Source organism: Erpetoichthys calabaricus, chromosome 7, assembly GCF_900747795.2.
Source record: "Erpetoichthys calabaricus chromosome 7, fErpCal1.3, whole genome shotgun sequence".
NCBI lineage: Eukaryota > Metazoa > Chordata > Cladistia > Polypteriformes > Polypteridae > Erpetoichthys > Erpetoichthys calabaricus.
The window spans coordinates 83,539,366-83,554,022 of NC_041400.2; the positions used below are offsets into that span (position 1 = coordinate 83,539,366).

Here is a 14,657-nt window from a genome sequence, read left to right on the forward strand (position 1 = left end):
TTCTGTACTATGTAAATAAAGTAAATAATTTGAGCAATAATTAGCTTCATGAACAAAAACAAAAATTTGAATACCTGAACATGTATCTAACAGTACAGCCTAATAAATTTAAACACAAACTTTATTTTAAAAGGTTAAACTTCAAACTTTAACTCTGCACAAAAAAGCAAGAAATTGTCAGTAAAGCTATGTATGTAAAGCTGAGAGAACTAGGCCTAATATACACATTCCTGAAATGACACGGTAGCGTTTACATTAGAGATACCTGTTCTGAGCTTGAAACAAAAGGCAAAATAAAGTATTTGAGATGCCAATCATTTATGGCATATAAGCTTAATTTTTCATTACCTTTTCTTTTGGATTATGAAAATACAGTTTGGATTTTTCTTTAAGGAAAACCAAAAAATACATTTGTAAATTTACAATATAGTCAACACTTAAATGACAACTGAAATCCAGATATTAGAAATATGTAATTAAACTGTGAATGTGTAAATGGGCCTGTGGTTTGTCAGTAAATAAAAAGGAGCTTGTGATATTCAATATGATTTTTCCAGAACTAGTAGAATGTACCCTGCTTTCCAAAATGGTTAGAGAATAATCTTTTTTGGCAGAATGCCCACAGTATACTTCTTTCACCTTCTGTATTCTCCTGAATTGTCCCGATACATGAATAAGATTGATCTCAGAATTAAAAACAAAATGTTTTTAGCTACCAAACATAACAAACTGGTCCAGGTTTCAAACAAGCTTAAGACTTGTTTGCAAAGTGGTTTGTCTTGTTTTTGTCAGGCGATGTAGGGGTGTCTATGACTGAAACAGACACATGGATAATGTGTAGAAACATGCAGTGGAATGGGTGATCATTATAATACATTAAAGGTCTGCCATGATAATTAAGTGCTCACCCTGTTTTGTAGTTAGCATTACATAGTGGCTACATAGCTTAAATTCAAAATGTCCTCTGCCCTATTATGTAATCGTAATACAGTTAAGTCAACTATGTATGCTTACTATGTATTAAAGTGTATTTATGCATACATTACTGCACATGTAAGGTACTTTCTGAAGATGTTCACTGTGTAAGGCACGATATAAAAACAGATTTCTAATTTAGAATACAGTAATAACAAAATGACAGAAGCTTTTAAAATGTTAAAAGTACTGTGTTAACAAATTTAATACAGGTTTTTCTAGAGATTTCTAAGTGGAAATTAAGCCCCTGGTAGTATAGAACCAGTTTGGCTTCTTCCTTTTGGGTGCATACACCGTCAGCATGGCACTGCCAGATCTAAACACTGCGTGAAGAATTTCACGTGTACAGAACTGAGTGTAGCTGCAGGTCCCACTTTAGGGTGCCAAGCAGAGTTGTGTTGTAGTGCAGCAGTTTATTAGCCAGAAAAGGCAACATGAAGTTGTCTGTTATGCTTCTGCCTTTATCCATAAATGGTTTTATGACTATAGTCTCGGAAAGACTTTCTCCAGTGGGATGACTGGGATTTTTTCCTAAATAAGGAGTAGCATTGCACATGCAAATCTGTCGTTTATCACACATTCACACACATGGGTGTCTATTCTCAAAGTGCAAATGCCGCATGATAGTCTGATAGCGGTCACAGGGCATCGTGTTTTTGATTACTGGTACAAAAATTAGTTCTGAGCAGGCATCAACCACAGCACCAACTATGGTCATCACTGCTTGTGAAAAGAATGGAGACAAACACCATCAACTCAGAGGGAGAAGCAAGTTCATTGTACCACATGAATGTCACTGACAGGATAAAACTGAATTTTTAAAAAGCGCTTTTACAAGTAGCCAAAATTTACACCGGGTGTTACAAACTCAAATGTTTTTATTCTCAAAACAAGGAGCACCCAGATTCTAACCTGCAACATTTTGGTTATAATGCAGCAGTTCTTACCTCTGCACCATCCAAGACGACATATCAACCTTCTGTTGATTGACATTTCAGCTTGGGTTTGTAAATCATTAACATCCATCCATCCATTTTCCAACCCGCTGAATCCGAACACAGGGTCACGGGGGTCTGCTGGACCCAATCCCAGCGCATAAGGCAGGAACCAATCCTGGGCAGGGTGCCAACCCACCGCAGGACACACACAAACACACCCACACACCAAGCACACCAAGCACACACTAGGGCCAATTTAGAATCGCCAATCCACCTAACCTGCATGTCTTTGGACTGTGGGAGGAAACCGGCGCGCCCGGAGGAAACCCACTCAGACACGGGGAGAACATGCAAACTCCACGCAGGGAGGACCCGGGAAGCGAACCCAGGTCCCCAAATCTCCCAACTGCGAGGCAGCAGCGCTACCCACTGTGCCACCGTGCCGCCTAAATCATTAACAGCAACAGGTAAATAGATTTTTTTTCTCCTTTGGTTATATTCTTGAATAAAAGCACATATGTTTGATATTTGGACTAAAGTCTTCACACATTATATACTTCAAACGTTTTCCATGTTATAGTAATAATGACGTGTTTTTAGGTATGTGCTCAGCATTTCTTGCCTCACATTTCCTGTCATCCTACATTTACCCAGATAGTTGTAGACACGGAACACACATGAAATGTATTCCAAATAATGATATATCATTTACCCTATATAGCTCCAGGCACCACACACCCAAATAAAGAGACTTGTGCTGAGAGAATTTCAGCTGCTTCTGTGGGGGATGGGATAGCAGGCTGCTTGCTGCAGTTGTTGATTGACACACTTGCAAAACAAAAGATGCTGATGGAGAGGTGCAAAGGAATTTAAGATAGCCTGGGATTACGACTTTTTCCGTAGGCTTCAGAGGTACTACTGCTAAAATCTTAAAGTAAACTGCAGCCTCAAAAATCTAGACTTGTGTATAAAAATATTCAGTCTGGGATTTGCTCCAGCCACAGCACTGCCTTAACACATGCTGTACAACTTGTAATATCAATTAATAAAATAAATGTTATGTAATGTACATTAATTCACAGAACTCTGAAATCAGACATACACAGCCTCATTGAATTAGATTGGCAATGCTCATGAAATGCAGTGATAAATGACAATATCATTAGCCATCACAGCAAATTTCTTTGCCTTAGTTAAGTTCCACCAACAACTCACCTAATTTAAATCAATGAGGTAGTGAATAGTCAAACCATATGTGTTAGTGTAGTTAGTAACCAGAAATACTTTAGTGCCTCAAAAAGAGCTTTGGAAAGAGCCAAGTAAAACACATTTTGGCAGACATGAAATTATAGTTTTGTATCTTTAAGGCTACAGCACACCAAACCAAATTTTCAAGATGCCCTTATAAAGAAATTAAGAAAGTGAGACAAGTTGAAAGAAAAATAAAAACATGGAAGACCCAGACACTTGTCTGTGTTGGATCAACTGTAATAAAGGTCAGTTGCTTTAGAGGACAAAAGGCAATCCAATAAAGTGCTTGCTCTGGAAATGAGTCATCTGTCACCAAGGCATAATTCAAACTTTCAAAGAGGTCTTGAAATAAAAAGTATTGTGGGGTGTACTACCCCGAAGAACTCATCCTTGCAGAAACATACTGAATTTTGTAAAATACCATAAAGCATTTAGTTAACAACCTGTGGAACAAAGTCCTGTGTCAGGAAACTGCTACAAAAAATACTGCAGTTTGAAGGTCCCATTAAGCACGGTTAGATCCATCATCAGAAAGTAAAAGGTTCATTACAGCACAGGTCGTCCCCCAGAACAAGATGTCGACTGATGAGAGAGGCTGCTAAAAATCCAACTCTCACAGTCTGTACTGCTCTTTGCCTGAAATTGGAGTGAAGGTGCATGGGTCCACAATTTCAAGAGCTCTCCATAAAACAGGCCACTATAGGAGGGTAGCAAGAAAGAACCATTCCTTAAGAAGACCCACATAAAAGCATGTATGGCATTTGCAACAAAACATGAGAAACACCCATTTAACGTGTGGAAGAAGGTTTTATGGCCAGATGAGACCAAAATAGATCTTTTTGGCTAGACTTTAAAGAGATAAGTGTGGTGTAAAGTAACACTGCTCATGCTTCAGGAAACACCATACCTATGCTGAAATATAGAGGTGGTCACATCATGATATGGGGATGCTTTGCATGTGCTGGGACTGGGAATCTTGTCAGAGTTGAAGGGACAATGGATGGGCAAAAATACAGCACAATATTGCAGGAGAACCTGAGAACATGTTTTAGTCTGCTATGAACCTATTGCTCAGGTGAAGATTCTTCTTTCAACATGACAATGACCTTCAGCATAAGGACAAAGTGACACTAGAATGGTTCAAAAACAGAAAGGGGAATGTTTTGGAATTACCAAGTCAAGGCCATTATCATAACCTTAATGAGAATCTGTGGCACTATTTGAAATCTGCTGTCCAGTGGCACCATCCCACCAACCTAGAGGATCTCTATAATTTCTGCCAAGAAGAGTCGGGAAGAATCACTCCTGAACAATGTGCAAAACTGGTACATGCTTACCCCAAAAGAATTAAGGCTGTTATTGCAGCAAAAGAGTTCTTGACATAGTATTAATGTATGGCTTGAATACTTAAACACTAACATTAGAGATTTTCTTCTCTTCAGTATCTACAGAAAATGGTTTATTTTTGACTTTGGAAATGTATTGTTACAGTATAAGAGTTCACCATACAATATTGAATAAATATGTGTACAATCTTTTGTTACGATAAATGATGATTAAGGGAATGACTTTTTGCATGTCACTGTACTTTTACAATTGAATCAAAAAACATACTAATACTTTTCTTGGGTGTCCTAACATTTTTGTACAGTGCAGCACACAGCCAGATAGATCACAAAGACAACATTGTAGTGCTGGCGTGTGTAGGAAATTTTTCAGGGAAACATTTTTGGTGGGATGTGAGAACTGTCCAAGGAGCCAACAACACATTTACTGAATCCCAACACCATGCAGCTACAAATCACTTTCATATAAATAACTTTTTTTCTATGTTACTGTTTAAGCTCCCTGTGTAACGGTGCACTTATGACAGATGTGCCTATTACAAAAAGACATAGTAGCTTTATGTAGCAGTATTATATTGCTAGGCACCCTGATGGCTTGGCTACATTGTGACTAAGTTGTACAGTGTTGTGTTAAAGAAATTTCGGATGACAGTTTAACTGGCAGAAGTGGAATTCTGCTAATTTATATGCTTCTGATGCAGTCTCTAAAATACTCAAGAATGACATGATCTTTCCGAATGCTTGCTTACTTCAACCAATATAAACAGAATTCTCAGCATGCAGTTAAAACAAAGAATTAAAGTAGACACAGGAAAACTAGAACAATCATGTGTGCAAAATATTTTGTAAAGAAGCAAGTTCTGTGCTTGACTTTTTAATGTGATTTTTTAGTAACGGTTACTATAAAATATGAATACTCACCAACTATACAAAAATCATAATTCTGAACAGACAGGCTGTGAAAATTGTCAGGAAATGTGTAGAGAAAAAGTTAATGAGAAAACGAGTTTAACTGCAGAATCATGCATGAGGATATTTTATATAATTAAAATTATGACAGTATTACCACAGCATTGATAAGACAAGGTGAGGCTCACTTAACATTTGACCTATTGGAACATTCATGAGCTTCTGTTTCTCAAACCACTCAAATCACCTACCTCAGGCAGAATTTCTCGAACAACTGTGAATCAAGAAAGTGTAATTTATTATAGATCCATGTATGTTGTGATTTGTAAAATCTTGTCTGATACCACCTGACTTAAGCTTGTGTTTAGGTAAATGTTCTTTATATTGCTTTATACTCAAATACTATTAGTAGGAGTTATTGTATGGTGGCTTGTTTTGCATTTCAAAATTTCTACAAAACAGACATTGTATAAACTAGCACAATATAAAAATTATACAGTTTAACTTGAAATTTAACTCTATTATCCCCCAAAATTACTTGGTGTTCATTTTGTATGACATAGTGGGATCTTTCACAATTTCTCCTTATAGTGTTTATAGAAAAGGCTTACATAATTGCTTAATTGCCATATCTGAATACATCTTGACCACTTGAGTGAGACTGAAAAATTTAATCAGCTGAAAGAGAATCCAGCTTCTCCAAATTTAGGCAAAAATGGCACCTTGCTGTTATGAGTAGGAGTTCCAAAAACTTCCAAATATACTCACTAGAGGGGGAAACCCAACCAAAAGCCCTGGCTAGTCATAGAGGGCCCCATAGAATCTTTACAAATAAAAATATTTAAGACAAAAATGCTCTGAACAAAAGCCAGGCCAGAAACAAAGGTCAAAATCAGAGTATGAAGTCAAAAAATGCAACAAACACATAGGCTTAAGAAACTCACCCCTCCCTAGCACATTCACTTGAACAGACAGGAACTGTGAGATACCCTCCAGTTTTATACTCCAAAAATCAGGCCCAAAAATGCTAAATGTGTCTTCCGTTCTTTGGGAAACTTGGTAACTAGAACAGGCTGACCTTTGATATTGACACAATTCAAAACCAAAGTATAATGGTTAATGTGAAGTTCACTGCACTGTATCACCTATTTAAACCCATCACCAATTAAAACACCAACCAATTTAGTCAGTGTTAAAAAGAACTTTCCGCTTTAGAACTGCAATCTTTAATATCCCTTATATTTCTCTCTCTTTGTTGTTTATGGCAATGTTCAAAACTGCAAAGCTGAATTTGAATCAAAACATTGATAAACAAAGCAGTAACTAATTAATATTTTTCAAAATATAAATGGTCTGAACAAAACATACCTGACACCTGTCCAGAAATAAGTATGCCGAGTGTGACTGCAAAACCAAATGCAAAGTTGACTGTAAGAAATTGGCCATGGGTGCCACCACTAAGGACCAGCTGAGCCACAGAGCCACAGCCAAACATCTGCAAAATAGAAAAAAAGGAACATACAGAATGTGTGATATACTTATGCAAGAAAGTTTTTTCCTCAGCCTTCCAATATTCTCATGGTAAATGGCTACCACTTGAAACACAAACATAGACAAACAAATGAAATATGCTATGTTTAAAAAAAAAAAAAAAAAACCCTAAAATTCCAGTTAATTTATCCATAAAAAATCTACATGCAAAAAAGGTCAAATCCCAATGACTGAAGCTGCTTAAGTGTTATAGTGAGGCAGAGCCCATCTAAGCAGCATTTAGCACAAGGGTTGGAGCCAATAATGAATGGCATGTCCCATTACAAAGCACACTGATGCACAAACTCATATCTTTCTTATACAGGGACAATTTTGAGTCACCAGTTTAAACATGCATGTCTTTAAGATGTTAAAGGAAAAATAAGAGTCTCATATAAAACAGAAATGATAACTTAAACTTTAGAGTAGGTGGTAATTTGTTATACATACAATACAGAGATAATTTTTGCACTAAATCTAATTAGGAGTCATGAGAGACTGCTGCCTGCCCCATTTGCAACAGCACACATAGTTTTGAACCATCTAAAAACACACATCTTTGATATGTTGAAGAAGAACTGCAATTAAAAACAGTCTACTGCAAAGCAAAAAAACACACATACACACACACACATCTGAGTATAAATGAAAAACCTAAGTATCGAGAGATTATAACTGAGGCTTATAGGTACAGAATCCTATTTGTCTAATAAATGTATCGTGGTCGTAACTGAAGTTGAAATAAGCCTTGAACAACACATACATTCTAGAAAACAAAGTAAACTTATGGCATTGCTTTCAAGTTTTGCTTAGTTAGTGAAACATTTTCAGAAAATTATGCACTTTTTTCTTACTGAGAGGAACACAGAAAATTGGATCAAAGTCATGACTTAGATATTGGACTTCTTGATAGACATTAAACATCAGCTTTAAACCAGGACTAAATAACAAATTCATAGCCATTTGTGATGGTGTGAGTCCTGCTCCATACTCCCACTTCCCTTTTAGGAGCCCCTCAAACTCGAGACCATCGATAATATAATAGATGAACTGGTCTGGTGGGAACAAATCAAACTGAACAAGGGGTTAGTGCAAAAGTGCTTTTATTAAAACCAAAAACAAAACCAAAACAGCATCCATAGTGCAGTTCTCCAAGCGGTTCCAATAAACAACCCATAAAAAGGTAAAAATCCAAGTGTTTAAAACAAGGCTAAAACGGGACTAAACCTGCAGCCGTCACTGGGGCAAATCAGCCAAGCACAACTCCTTCCACAGCTGGAGAGACCAGCCGTTGCGGTCCTCTAGCTACTGACCCCCATCTTGGCTGCCTCTTTCGGTGTCTGCGACAATGGGGTCTGTTGTCCTCCCGTCTTCCTTCTCACACACGTAGTCATCCCCCAGATCTTTAGGAAGGATGCCACCTCGACTGAACCCACTCCTCTACATAATCAGCTGGCGTTCTCGCTCTCGCAATCGCAAACTCATTTGCTTTTCTTTTTCGTCTCTCCTCCCGAGCTCCTGTGCCAGCCCGTACTTATACGGCTCCATGGGTGCAGTATCTTAATCACCCACCACAGGAAGCCAATTAAGCAATTGAGAACAATCGTACCCTCACATGCAGGTGTGACTCGCCCCAATTACCTCATCAACTCCCCACGGCTGCACGATCGCACCCACGGAGACTGACACGGTCAAATGGATTATTTAAAAACTGGTCATTCATTCAAAGCTGTGGACCCGCTACACCACACCATTGCATTTTTTACAACACAGATGAGTGATGAAGAATTGGAAAAAAATGATCAGACTAGTTATATCATAATTTTATTACACTTTAGACCATTGCATAAACTCATTTCACTTTCCTTTATATTTTCTTTCCCAATAACAGGACACATCTTAAGTGGTCTTACAGAAACCAAAGGGTTGATGCCATAATCAATGTAATATATCTTGAAAAGCTCAACAACAAATTAAACAAAATTGCCACCTGTTCTAATACAGCACAGAATATGTACACAGATAGGTCAGTATATTTGGGTAAAAAATCAAGTCTGAACTATAATATAATAAAAACATACATTTGATTTGAGTCTGTAACACCTGGTGTAAATTTCGGCTACTTGTAAAACTTAGCCCTTTTTATTATTCACTTTTATTCTTTCAGTGACATTCACGTCATACAATGAACTTGCCTCTCCCTCTGAGTTAATGCCATTTATCTCCATTTTTTTCACAAGAGCAGCGGTGACCACAGTTGGTACTGTGGTTGATGCCTGCTCAGAATTATTTGTTGTACCGGCAATCAAAGATTGTCCTGTGACCGCTATCAGACTGAACAAAGGAACTGTAACAACAGACAGCTTCTTCACAGCACTTTCACTGGCTAGTAGACTGCTGCACTGCAATGCAACTCTACTTGGCACAATAAAGTGCAACGGGAACTTCCACCTGCAGCTATAGTCACTTTAGTACTAGTTTTTAGATATGGCAGGGTCATGCTGACAGTGTATGCACCCAAAAAGAATAAGCCTTTGATTTCAGCCTGTAACAGCCGGTGCTACCTGAAAAAGATATAAATAGATAGGATATAAATAGACACACAAATGCTGGTGAATCATGTCTTCTTGGTATCTTGTTGTCACTTGAATTTTTTGCTATTCAGTTTTATTCTTGAATAAAAGCACACTTGTTTCGTTATACCTTTGCAAAAGTGTTTATTTTATATTCCAGTAACCACTTGAATGAGTTCAAATCCGTCTCTGCCTCTCTCATGCATGTCACTATTTGAAATGCTATGCCTTTTGAACATGAGTTGTCATTTGAACATGTTTTGTTTTTTTTTTCAATCTTGCCTGTACTCCATGTTATGGTGCATGGTGCTGAAAATGCAGACAGACTTCTTCTTTTTAGGTGCATACACCGTCAGCATGAAGAAACGAATACAATGAATAAAGTCCAGCAAAAATCATAAGAATAAGTGTGTGTTTGTTTCAGAACTTGAAGACTCATACTCTTGCACAGGAAAGGTGGACATCAATCATGCAAAAAAAATCAAATGCATATATTCTGTCTCATGTAACCAAGCTAGGCAGTACTCTAACCCACTGTAACTGCCTGGATGGCTAATTTACTTGTTAGACAAAACTGATGAGAAATTCACTCCAGGGATAAGTATAGATAAGGACAGCTGGTTTCTTCAGATTCCTCAAAGTTGGGCCTCACAGAGACAGCTGGGTAGATCAAATGTGATTGGCTCTGATGGTTGTTACATGAAAGATGGTCAGGGTTGTAGGTAGAAGAGCACTGCTGGCTCCATTGTGGGTTGATCTTCATATGCAACTTGGCCTTTGAATGCTCCAGCTCAAGTGTCCATATGCCTGCCTTCACCGCTGTACTTTACTGCAGTTGCTTTTAAAAACAGATACATATTTAGTCCCAAATCTATGTAAATAGGAAGGGTGACAAACCATATTGTTAGGTTCTGTGGATTACTGAACTCTGACAACCTAACCTCTCAACACAGACTCTATGGCAGGGAGGCCCCGATAACTCAAAACCATGGCTAAAAGAAAACAAGTCAAACAGTGATACAAAGTGGATGCTAACTTAATTAAAGTGTGTCTAGATTTCATACTAGCTAAAAGTATAAATAATATATAATTACAATAGAATATGAAGACAAAACATCACATTCTCATTGTTACTTTGTGTAGCATACCACTGCTGTCTGGGGCTGCCATGTCATTTAACCAAACAGGTAAGTTGTCCCTACCCTGAGAGCCATATAGAATTTAAATGAAGTGGAGAAAACTTTATTGGGTGGGTGGAATATAGAATAAGAAATATGCTGGTTGAATAAGGAATGAGTTGGGTTTGAAAGTGCTATATAATTGCATACTTTATTACTATTACTAAGCATAGCAACACAATTGAAGGCATATTCAAGAGAAAGCAATTCTATGATTTGAAATATTTTTACTGGGAACACCTATGAAAGCATTGTATTTATATGTCAAATGAATACACAAAAAGTAAAAAAAAAAAACAGCCATTTGAAATTATTTGCAGATGGATGAATGTACTAATCCATCTTCTTTATCTTTTTATCTAGTTCAGCACTGAGGAAAAAGTCAATGTTGACAAGTGGGCAAATGATAGTATTCTGTATGTCATTCTGTGACAAAAAAAAACCCTCTAACTCATTTCCTCCTGTTACATTACTGAATGTAAAGTGTAACAGTAAAAAAAATTCTGAAAAATATTCTCCATTAGTCAATACTGAATATTAGAAGAAAATGTAGAAATATCAGTATTTTTAGCAGTGTTAACACCCTAAACCTGGTCTCTTATCTACCCCACAGCAAAGAAAATGCAGATATCAATTCTCTGTAACTTATCTATACTTTACAAAAGGCACATACATCTATCTAAAAGCTACAGAGCATGCACATAGGCAGCCATCCTACTGCAATGAACCAAATAAAAGTAGTCAGGATAGGTCAAGTGTGCAGAAAGTACCTAATACCTAATTTAGGAATTAAGAACTTAAACTATATCCTAAATAAGCTAAAACCACTATGGGCTGTTTCATTTGCTGTTGTATCTTCATATTAACTTTAATAACATCATACTGTTTCTACTTCATGGTTCAATGTGGTTTGTGTTTGGCCAGCAATCTGCTAACATCCGCCACGGTGCCCTCAGTTTGTGAGGAGCAGATCATAGAATGGTTGAAATAGTTTACTGTCAAATAAATGCAAAGAGTACACGACACGTGTTTCACCCTCATTCTGGGCTCATCAGGTGTACACACTCCACTGCACTCCCTCTCGGGATGTTAGCAGATTGCTGGCCAACCACAAGCGTTACCTGGTAGGTAACCACCCATACAATCAGATAGTGACACAGACTTCGAATGCCGCTATATATATATATAGATTAATTAAATGTGGTTGTTCTATTGTGAACCTTAATGTACAAATATTTAATTAGAAAACCTTTTTCTGATGAGAGTTGTTTTGCACTTTAGTGGTTAACTTTTGTTTAACAATACTTGGTTGATTTTGTATTTAGTGTACTTACATTTATTAGAAATTATAATAGTATTAATTAATGATAAAAATCCAGGTAAATGTGGTATATCTTTGTTTTTGTTGATTAACCCATGAAAAGCACCTTCACTTGCAAGTAAATGTATGATAAGGTGCAATTTAAATAAAGTTATTATTATTACTATTATCTGTGGTGGGCTGGCGCCCTGCCCAGTGTTTGTTTCCTGCCTTGCTCCCTGTGTTTACTGGGATTGGCTCCAGCAGACCCCCCGTGACCCTGTAGTTAGGATATAGCGGGTTATTATTATTAACAAATCTGCCCTTTCTCCTGTATGCAAAATACAATTCTGGTGTATCTTTATTTCTTGCTTTTAACTAGAATCCATTTCCAACTAACCATTGGTACACACAACAGAAGTATGTTGTTGAAAGTTTTAGTTCAGAATTTTATTTTCCAATAAAAAAAAATCAGTCATTTTCTAACCCATTTAGTCCTTAACAGGGTCATGGGTGTCTGCTGGAGCATATCCCAGCCAGTATAGGGCATAAGGCAGGAACAAGCACACAACACAACACAAACACACAATCACCCTAATCACACAATAGGGCGACCTAACATGCATATCTTTGGACTTTGGGAGGATACCCACGCAGACACAGGGAGAAAATGCAAACTCCATGCAGGGAAGACACGGGACGTGAATGCTAGTCTCTTTACTGCAAGGCAGTAGTGCTACCACTGGGCCACTGTGCCACCCCATTAAATATAAAATATAAAATGTCTTTTTATATGTATATTACAGTATATGTAATGCTTCAGTTTGCATTGCCTGAATATTAAATTTTTTTGGCTTACACTTTTTTGACATATGCTTGATTTTGTATCTAATGACCTGTGTTTATCTTTTATTAGCTTTATGTAAAAATTAAGAGAAATACACACACATTACATTTTAAATATTATATATATATATGCATTTCATTTTCATATGAGGCATCATTCAAGAAAAAAAAACATAATTTGGGACAGATATACTGTTATACAGTATATTAGTTCAGATACATTGGTTTGAATATAATCATTGTTTTGATTTAAGATATTTATTGGATGAGATATATAGAAATTGGTTTGTATGGGTCCTTTATGATACATATACATTGGTTGAGATGCATTGTTTTGATTAGAATGGTTTAGTGTCAGGCAGACACAGTGGGGCCACCTAAGTTTAGTTTCAATATTGCTTCAACAATGTTGTCACTTCTGTGCATATTTTAAACAAGAAGCATATACCTGATGAGCGTCTTTAATTTCATAAGCCATCTTGACTGGGGGCCCTCGATTCCAAGGCACTTTTCTTTCATTAAACACTCGCACAGATACTCACCATCTTGCCCTTATCTGTCCTGCCCTGGCTTGTTCCACCCGCCTTTTTCTCTCCCAAAGTCCCTCTTGTGACAGATTCTTGTCAAATGCTGAGTTATCAGAGGGCATCTAATGCAGCCGTGGTATATACTTTTCTTCACCCATGAAACAACAGTTTACCATTGACCAAAAACCTCAGCATGATTTCACTTATTCCTTATTGGCAGAGTTTCACTGAAAGGCGATCTACACCAGAAAGGACCATCCTCTATATCAGGGGTAGGCAACGTCGGTCCTGGAGTGCCACAGTATGTGCAGGTTTTTGTTCCAACCCAGTTCCTTAACGAGAACTCAATTATTGCTGATGAAGCACATATTGCTTAAGTGACATTTTAATGCTTCATTTTAGTGGTCTCGCTTGTTAAGGTTCTCCAACCTTAATTGCTTATTTCAATCTTAAACTGCTGCATTCAGTGTTTTAATTGCTCCTTATTAGCAATAAGATGTAAAACAGGGGTAGGCAATGTCGGTCCTGGTGACCCGCAGTGGCTACAGGTTTTCATTCAACCCAATTGCTTAATTAGAAACCAATCATTGCCAATCTCAGACCTTATTTAATTTTATGGCTTGTTAGTCTGTGCAATGTAAAGCTTTTATATCGTAGATTTTTTTCCTTTCCAAGGATATCATCCAAATGATTTGAAGCCTAAAACAGATCATTTTCAGTCTGTCACGTTTTTCTATTAAGTGTTTTATTAAATCAAACCGTGCATGATGAACACACACAGATGTAATTGGAAAAAAGCTAGCTGGAGAACTGCTGGCTGCTTTGTCTTTTACATCTTATTGCTAATAAGGAGCAATTAAAGCACTGAATGCAGCAGTTTAAGATTGAAATAAGCAATTACGGTTGGAGAACCTTAACAAGCGAGACCACTAAAATGAAGCATTAAAATGTCACTTAAGCAATATGTGCTTCATCAGCAATAATTGAGTTCTCGTTAAGGAACTGGGTTGGAACAAAAACCTGCACATACTGTGGCACTCCAGGACCGACGTTGCCTACCCCTGCTCTATATGAATAGAGCCCCAAGATTTGTGCTGTTTCTTGTAAATGTGGATCAGCTATTTTTATCCTTGTATTTCCATTATTCACCACAGAGCAAATTATAGGACAGTACTACAGATTTTATATAACGTTAAAGTATACATGCAATTTGCTGAGTAGTAAGTAGAATATGATGATACTAGCCGACGCCCACTGTAGCATACGGCGGTGTAAGAATAGGAA

The 14,657-nt window shown here is 37.3% G+C and overlaps 2 protein-coding genes across 3 annotated transcripts in view; both read right to left on the bottom strand.

Annotated features, from left to right (window-relative positions):
- Positions 1-14,657, bottom strand: part of LOC127528851 (uncharacterized) — a 676,472-nt gene that overhangs the window by 556,264 nt on the left and 105,551 nt on the right. The gene's annotated exons all lie outside the window — the stretch shown is intronic.
- The window catches only part of aqp3b (aquaporin 3b), a 62,733-nt gene that overhangs the window by 37,040 nt on the left and 11,036 nt on the right, over positions 1-14,657 (bottom strand). Inside the window, exon 2 of the mRNA XM_028805152.2 lies at positions 6,788-6,914. Within this exon, the coding sequence (XP_028660985.1) occupies positions 6,788-6,914 (127 nt within the window). The remainder of the gene's footprint in view (positions 1-6,787; positions 6,915-14,657) is intronic.